Source organism: Triticum dicoccoides, chromosome 3A (assembly GCF_002162155.2).
Source record: "Triticum dicoccoides isolate Atlit2015 ecotype Zavitan chromosome 3A, WEW_v2.0, whole genome shotgun sequence".
NCBI classification, from domain to species: Eukaryota; Viridiplantae; Streptophyta; class Magnoliopsida; order Poales; family Poaceae; genus Triticum; species Triticum dicoccoides.
Genome location: NC_041384.1, coordinates 657,585,992 through 657,594,890, shown reverse-complemented (window position 1 = coordinate 657,594,890; position 8,899 = coordinate 657,585,992). Strand labels below are relative to the sequence as shown.

The 8,899-nt window shown below is 48.4% G+C and overlaps 1 protein-coding gene across 1 annotated transcript; it reads right to left on the bottom strand.

Moving 5' to 3' along the window:
- Nucleotides 1–1,018: 1,018 nt before the first annotated feature.
- LOC119272788 (PX domain-containing protein kinase-like protein) lies at nucleotides 1,019–2,087 on the bottom strand. Its single transcript, XM_037554179.1, has 2 exons — nucleotides 2,069–2,087; nucleotides 1,019–1,688 (listed from the first exon to the last, which is right to left on the bottom strand). Exons 1-2 carry the CDS (start codon nucleotides 2,085–2,087, stop codon nucleotides 1,195–1,197), a joined length of 513 nt encoding a protein of 170 aa, XP_037410076.1. The 3' UTR covers nucleotides 1,019–1,194.
- Nucleotides 2,088–8,899: the final 6,812 nt, after the last annotated feature.

Sequence of the window (8,899 nt, the reverse complement as noted above, 5' to 3'; positions counted from 1 at the left end):
AATTGGTAACATAATCCAAGAAGTTCAGTAGCTAGTATTAATTAATATAATCTAGTTGATTAAGAGGAGCAAGCACGGATTGGGTTTGAAGCACTCAAGTTACATCTAGCGCTGCTTGAGGATGGTCTCCTACAAGGGTCCAGACCTCATCTTCTCGTCGATCTTGAGGATGGTCTCCTACAAGGGTCCTACTAGTAGCCTTTTTTTCATGAAAGGAGTACAAGTAGCATTGCTTTGATTCTAATTGTAATTCCTAGTTGATTATCAAAATTCTATATGAGCAAATATCCATTGCCAAATACTCCTACATGACAGATCTAGCACATGACCAAAATAAGTGCTCCATAGCCACAACCGGACTGACCAAAATGCAACTAAATATGACCAATAACTACCAATTCATGGATGATCTGAACCTGTACCCGCCGATGCTCGCCGTGGACTCTGCCATCAGCGCCGAGACACCGCCGTTGAGAATCTTGAAGGGCTGCAACCATCCCGACCACGTCGACGTTGCTTTGCCCGCAGCAACAGCAGCTCGACGCCACCGGGGCCTCCTGTAAACAAGACTGAAATAAAAAGCATGTATCTGCATGTAGAGTCATTTGAAGTTCGTTTCATCAGTAGGAGGAGTGCAAGTGGCAGCCCGCTTCGTCCCACGAAACTCATCCATTAGTTCAAAATTTGCTCAACATTTGCCTAAAAGTAACACTACATTTGTACTACTATGTTACTGTCCACTAGCCCGCCACACTTGTATTGCATCCTTAATCCGAAGCGATTGATGAGCTAGCTAATGAATGTCGTTTTGCTTGTACCACATAACTAGTCAGTTTTGTGCTGCCTTTTGATCCCTAACCTGTGACGCGAAGGCTTTCTGGAGCTACTGCCGAAGCAGTGCTCTGAACTGGCGGGCTGCAGCCAGGGTCTCGTCTAGCTTGGCCTTCTTAGCCATGAGGTCGGCCTTCCTGGCTTCCGCAGCCCCGATCCCAGCGTGGTCCAAGTGTAACCTGCTGCTCTGCATATCAAGGGAGGCACCTCCATGCTGAACTTAACCTGCAAAGCAGCACACCATGACCATCAGAATCAAGCATCAATTCATCAGAATCAAGTTGGGGCTAACACTTGAGTTGGGCTGTGGCGTCTCGATGACGTGGACGGAGTCTCCACCACCCGTGGCGGCCTCGCAGAGCTCTATGGCGGCCGAGGCGACGGGGAATCGTCGCCTCTAGGACCACCAGGTGGAGGCGGAGGTGGACAGGGACCGGGAGGAGGACGGTGACGAGGAACTAGGCCAGGAGGCTGCTCGTGGGGTTGAGAAGTGGCTGCGGCCGGGGTGGATGGAGGCTGTGGAGATGACGGCCGAAACTCCTCCATCTCCTTCCTCTTGGACTCGTAGAAGCGGTCCCACTCCTCCGCCTTCTGCTGCGCGTCCTCGATCTCGCCATTGGTCGAGTTGATGTCGCGGGCGACGGCGAGGCGGCGCGCGTGGGTGGCGTCGATGCCAGCGTGGGCGGCGAGGGCGCGGGAGGCGAGGTCTACGGCGCGGCGCTCGAGGAGGAGGCGGAGCCGCTCGAGGCGGCGGGCGGCAGCGGCCTTAGCGGCGAGGAGGCGGGACTCTCCTGGGCGAGGAGAGAAACCGGTCGGTGGAGATGGTGAGCAAGGAGAGGTGACCTCGGGGAGGAGAGCTGGGCGGTGGGGAACGGCGGGGATCACCGAAATCTGGCGGCGGCGTGGGGTGGAGAAAGGCGATCGAGGAAGACGAGAGAGATGGGATCCAACGTGGGTGTGTGTGCGCGTGGGTTGGGCGTGTGTGCATCGTGGGTGGGGCCCGAGGCTGTGTGGGTCGTGGGTGGGTGGGTGCCGGGGGCGGCCGTTAGATACGTTAGGTTATTTTCTTTGCCGTCTGCTTTCGGGCTCTTTGTTGTCCGCTAGCAGACGACAAAGAAAGTGGCCGTTAGTTTTTTCATTAGTGGGTGCCACCTTCCTCTTTGCCGTCAGCCAGCGGACAACAAAGATTCTTTGTCGTCAACCAACGGACGACAAAGAAATGGCAGATGGCAAAGACCTTCTTTGTCGTCCGCCATTTGTTTGCCGTCAGCTTCTTGGTAGCTGATGGCAAAGACCGTCTTTGCCGTCCGCTAGCTGACGGCAAAGAATTGGCAGACGGCAAATTCCCTGATTCCAGTAGTGTCCTCTCTCCTCAGTTTATCATAGTGGAGAGGGATACCTAGGTACTTAATGGGGATGTTACCTTTATTACAGACTAGAATAGAGAGGAAGTCAGCTAACTCCTGATCATCCATGTTGATAGGGATGAGTTCACTTTTAGAGTAATTGATTCTCATGCCTGAGACTTGTTCAAACCAGGTTAGAACAGTTTTCACATTGCTAGCATGTGTGGAGTCATTGTCTAAGAAAAGGATGGTATTATCTACATATTGAAGGCAGATGATGCCACTAGGGCAGACCTCAGGACAGAGCCCTGCAATCAGACTATGATCAGCAGCTTTGCTCAGCATTTTAGTAAGAACGTCCACTACTAAATTAAACAAAAGCGGGGAGATGGGGTCACCTTGCCTAAGGCCTTTACCAGCAAGGAAAAAATCACTTTCACAATTATTTAACTGGACCCCAACAGACCCCCCATGAGTAAGTTGCTGGATCCAACTCTCCTCTATGAAAGGCTTGGAAAAGATCTAAGAGATCATTTTTCACCAAGTCCCAAAAATGCTGGTAAAACAAGAAGGGAATCCCATCACGACGAGGAGCCCCATCAGGATAAGAGCTAAAAATGGCTTCATTCACTTCTGTAAAAATGTTGGTAAAACAAGAAGGGAATCCCATGACGACGAGGAGCCCCATCAGGATAAGAGCTAAAAATGGCTTCATTCACTTCTGTCTCTGAAAAAGGGGCTTCTAGCAGCTCATTTTCAGCAGGAGAGACTTTTTCAGAAGCAGAGAAAAAATTGTTTTATAAAGAGAACCCAGAAGGGTTTTCTTTCTTAAACATGTCTTTGTAGAAGTCACTAGCCACTTTCAGCATCTCATCTACCTCACTAACAGGGCCATTAGGGCCATCAAGGGAGTGAATGAGGGTTTTCCTCCTCCTCTGGTTAACTACTGCATGGAAGTAAGCAGTATTTCTATCACCCTCCTTAATGTTCCTATCTCTAGACCTTTGTTTGGCTTTGATTTCTTCTTGAAGCCAAATTTTCTTGATCTCTCCATGGACAAAGTTTAATCTATTGGTCTCAGCCTCAGAGAGGTCAGTGGTTTCTGCCGTAATATCTAGAGAATCAAACTCACGGAGGAGAAGCCTTTTGTATATTCTAAGATTAGCTTCCTCATTGGAGTTCCACCCTTTGGTAGTTCTTCTAAATCTCCTGATTTTGATCTACCAATTTTCTAGGGGGCAACTACTCCCAGTAGGCGCATTCCAGATTTTCCTGACTAGCTCAGTAAAATCTTCTCTAAGCAACCACCACTTTTAAAATTTAAAACTATTGCTCTTTAGAGTTTGGTTAAGACCAGAGTCCCAGAGCAAAGGAGTGTGGTCACTACCATATTTGGGCAGAGCTCTACAACTAGAAAGGGGAAAGAAACTATCTAATTCTGTGTCACAGAAAATTCTGTCAATGGTGGACATAATCCCGGAGCAGCACTTCCAACATATCTAGCAGAACTGTGGGTTTTCCTTCTGACATGGCAATTCTCAACTTTATGGGTAACAATTTTGCAGATAAAACAACTCTTGAGCTTGACACACTTATCCAAATGATGCCCTGGTTCCCCACAGTTGTAGCAGATCACCTCAGAGTATGCCATAAGGCCCGAAGTAGGGGCAGGAGCAGTTTTCTGGATGTCCTATCTCTTCTTTTGTTGATTCTTGCCTTAAGATTTCCCACTAATCTGTGAGTCAGAACCACCAGCAGATTGATCTTGGGCAATTACAGGAGCCTGCCCAGATTGTGCCCCCGTTTGGGGCGGAGGTGGGCCGTACCACTGCCCAACCGGTGCTCCCCCCATTGTGATAGGGGAAATTCATCGGAGTTCTTGGTTCCTTCTCATCCTCCAGCCAGATGTTGTCTCTCAGGACGCAGAAATAACCACCAGACAGCTCAATTGAAGCAGATTGCAAGCCTAATTTCAATCTTCTGCAGGTTTGGGGGAGAGGTAAGGTAGGGGATCCACCTGCTCCGGCTCCGGTGGCGTGCTGGTGGGCAGGAGTCCAGTCAAGCATTCCCATCTTGCAGCAAGGCGTAGATCTCTTGAATTCACTTCTCCTTTCGCCCATCGAACGAACGCAATCGGCAGCTCACTGGGGTGGGGCATCCTGTGCTTCTCCGAGAAATCTCTTTCGAAGTAGATCCGCAGGGCTAGATTCAGCAGCTCCCAATCCACATGATCCTTGCACATCCGAGCATACCTGCACGAGTGAGAGAACCGATTCAGTCCCTCCTCGGCTTCCTCCCTCGCAGCTTCCTCCTCTGCTTCCCTCCATTCGCGCGTGCACTGGGTCCAGGAGAGAGCGTCGTCGCGGATCCGCATCGCCCGCTCCCTCCATCTCCTCCCTCGAGTCTCCCGCAGCACCGCCGACGCGACGGAGTCGAACGGCTGGAGCATCCACGGGAAGGCTTTGTAGACATGTGGGAGATGCCTCTTGTACATCTGCCTGTCTTCTAGCCATTCCCCCATGGATATGGCCGGTGACTCCATGGGGCGCGCGAGCGGACTTGCTGAGGGGGGCAGGCGCGCCAGGAGTCAAGAGGCGGGGGGTGGCGGCAAGATCTATTTGCCAATTACTCCCTCCTTTTCGGCTTATAGGGCTCAATTCAAAAATCTGACCAACCAAGGTAGATGATGAATGGTGGAATACTTTTTGTAGTTTGCAAAAGCACCTAATTAATGCACTTGTTTTCCTTAAAAAATTATGTTTATCAATGCATAAATTGCAATGCATGCATGCATAAAGTACATGCATTGGTCAATTTTCTCTTAATACTTGCATGCAATGATTTCATGCACCTTGGAATCTGAACATGTGATGGAAAACAACCAAATTGAGCCTTATAAAATGGAAAAACTAAAATTTTGAGATAAGCCCTATAAACTGAAAAGGAGGGAGTATGTGAACTAAACAGTCAACATATAAAATAATTTAAATATATATAATATAGTTAGAAGGGAAACATAAGTTGGACCTGGTGTTCCTATTCTTATATAGAAAAATAGAACAGACCTGTGCGTTTTCTTCAAAAAAATACATAAATTGGGTTGCCAAAAATAAAACCTCGGATGGGAGGTCCATAGGCCGGTCGATACATGATGGCCCTAAGAAAATACAAACAGGCCTATGGACCTCCCATCCGAGGTCGTGGGCTGCGCATGTTAAAAATGAAAGCCTAGACGGGGCAGCCCAAAACCACGTCCAACACTTGCCCAAACTTCGTCCCTCGTTTTCTCTGTGTTTCGCACACTCGACATTGTGTGGGCATTTTGACTGTGCATCATATGAAGATGTGCTATGCATGAATGTTGATCAGCATGATGTTAACTGGCTGGTAGTTCCATTTTCGACCATGAATAAAACTTCCAACATGATGTTAACCCTGTTTGAAAAGGCCGTGTTAATATAAATGCTCTGCCTCTGAAAGTTGCAATTTCTTATCTGAAACTAAACTTGCAGTTTCTTATCTAAAACTGAAACTTGCAGTTTCTTCTCTGAAACTGACACTTGCAGTTTCTTCTCTGAGAATCACATTGTCTACACTTTTATACTCCTGTGAAACTACATTTTTAAGTGCTAAAAATAGATCTCTAGAATTCATAAAATACTTTATATGCTCAATACTGCAAATCTGAAATTCAAAAGACATTCATATCTAAAAGTACTCTCAAAGTACACAACACAAAACACAATTCACTACCTGCAAATACTGACAACCCTAAGCTCCTCCTGACAATTCACAACATGCCCGACTATTGGGCTGGGGGGGCAGCCCCCTCCTATTCCTCGGCGGCAGACAGCCGCCCCGTGAGACGATGTGAACGGTGAGGGAGACGATGGCGGGGAAGCGTCGTCGGGCCAACTGCTTTTCTCCTCTTGTAGTTGGGTTCGATCGACGAAGACTCCACCGGCTCACTCTGGCAGGACACCATCACAAACGACACCCTATAGATGCTCGATCCTTCAATCTCTGGTGGATGCTCCATCTGGGATCGATACTCCCACCACCGCTCCCTCACGATCGGATTCGGTGAATTTGTTTGCTCCATGGCCCAGAGGAGCAGCTCTATGTACTCCGGTGCGACTCCCTCCGGGAGTATCACCGCCTTTTCGCTCTGTTGCAGATATTTGACCATGGATGTCGCCGTCGCCGCTAGTTAGTCCTTGTTGTCAAACCAAGACTATATCTCCAACATCCTAGCTAGCTTCACAGGGTCGCCGTCTACGATCCTCACGTATCGGTTGTACTCCTCCATCGATCTACTTCTCCACAGCACCTTCACTCGCCGGCAGTGGTTTTTGAATGGAAGAGGAGAGGAGAAGCGCTGGTTTTGGATTAGAACAGGAGAGGAGCGACGCTGGTTTTGGACTGGAACAGGAGAGGAGGGGCGGTGGTTTTGAAATGGAAGAGGAGAGGAGCGGCGCTGCATTTAGATTGGAACAGGAGAGGGGTGGCGGTGGTTTAAGAGGAGAAGAGCGGAAGAGCGGCGCTAGTCTTGCAAGTATTTTTTTGTTGTTTCGCGTATTTTGGGTCAAAGTTTGACCACGTACTGTATTTGACAAGCAAAATGTGAATGCATGTCACCAAAATTGTATCGTTTGGTTCGTATCTGAATGTACTTTCAAATTATACTCCCTCCATTTTTGTATACAAGGCCACAAACTCATATTACAGGTACCAAGGTAAAAATCAATGCTATGTTTAAGTCTATGTTGCAAGCTAGCTTGTCACCTTGAATGTCGTGTTAATTAATGTGGTTTTTCTCTCCCAAGCACGACAAGCCAACCCTGTTACTCCTCATTGGTTGATTAATGTTCGGAATGCAAGCTAACCTTCTCACTCCCGCATGCACACAAGGGATATTAATGTCCTCGGGTGCTAGTATGAGGCAAACGCCATCAATTTTGCCTCGATTAATGTTAGTGGCCTTGTATAGTTGCAAATTGTAATTTTGATAGTGGCCTTGTATACAACGTATAACATATATTTTATGTGCTAAAATCATGGTCAATTATCACCCAGAATAAAAGGGATACTAGTTAATGTGGGGTCGCTTTCTTAATTGAAGGGTAAATTGATTTTGATTTTGATCCAGTCAGAGCGCGCTGGCCCTCTCGTCCAATCCTAAATCACTGCCGCACGCTCCGCTCCCTCTTCTCCATTGCAAAACCACCTCCTCTCCTCTCCATCATCTCCATTCCAAAACCACCGTCTCGCCTCTCCCTCTTCTCTATTGCAAGACCACCGTCTCTCCTCCGTTTTCTAGACGCTTTGCTCCATGGCGCGGGCGCAATCCATGGATACAAAATTAGTATACTGAATACTATTTAAAAGTCGAGGGTGGGGCTTTTCCTGCGCGGTAGGCGGCGGGGCAGTTCCGCCTAGTCGGTTCGACAGAGACGTGAGAAGACGAGGGAGTAGGCTATTGCAAACGTAGGGCTGTGTGATTTGACAGCGAGTTACTGCTGGACAGGTGGGGCCCCGTGATTTGACTTGCCATTATCATTTTAACTGCGGCGCTACGACCGGTGTGAGTCTCCCAGATTCCTGACCACCTCCATACAGGGGCCTCTCCCAATGCTCCACCATGTAGTAGAGGCTGGCTCTTGCATGAGAGCCCACTTCTCCACTTTTTCCTTGCCTCTCTTTCCTCCACATATGCAAAAATGCCATGTAAAGCGCACTATTATACTTACTTTTACATGCTCCTACAGGTGCTTAAGCTTGCCACATAGGCATAAAGTCTGATGTGGCAAGTTAATCAAGAAGAGAGAGACTAGTTTGGTGACCCAAGGAAGAAACGGTGCTAAGCGCGTGTACCTAGGTGAAAAGACAATTTTGAGTCTATAGCTAATTAAATGAAGCAAACTTAGCAACACCATTCCATTGGAAGAGGTCACTCCTTGGCAAATGCAATAAATACACGCGATTAGCACCATTTCTTCCTTGAGTACGAAGAAAGAGATAGAGAGGAGTAAAAAATACACTTATAGCCAACCTTGTTGTAGTATGACTGACTAAGTGATGACTATGTATGACATGCCAACATCAGATAGCCTAACGCACCGTGTTAAATCTCCAAGGGCGCGACCGCGCGAGCGACGCGACGGTCGTGGTAGGCGTGACCATGATACGGGTTGCTGGCAGCCCTTGGATCTGAGATCAAACGGTCGCATGCTAAGTTGCTGAAAATTTGCAGAATAACCCTCCAGGATAGGATATTCACCCATAGGTCTAGAATCACGCCATGCAACTGTTCGATCTCAGATCCAAGGGCTCTCGGAAGCCCGTATCATGGAAGAATGGAAAGCCACTACCCTGTCGTTCGCACGCTGGCAGTTCGCTCCTACTCATCCCCGCCCGTCCTTCAATACTACGGCGGTTCGCTCCTAGTCGTCCCGTCCATTCACATTACAGCAGTTCCACTAATCCTAACCCTCCTCCCAAATCCATGGCGTCCCAAATCTCCACGATCGGCGGTGAGTACAAGGTCAGAACCATCACCGGCAATGAGTTCGACGTCATCTACACCCGTTCTTCCGCGACGGTGAAAGGATGCCTTTCTCGCTTCAGCCGCATGTTCGAAAACTCAGATGATGAGTGGGTCACTGGGCTAGATGTTGAGTACACCACAGTCCTGGGACGAGAGAAGGATCTAAAGGACGAAG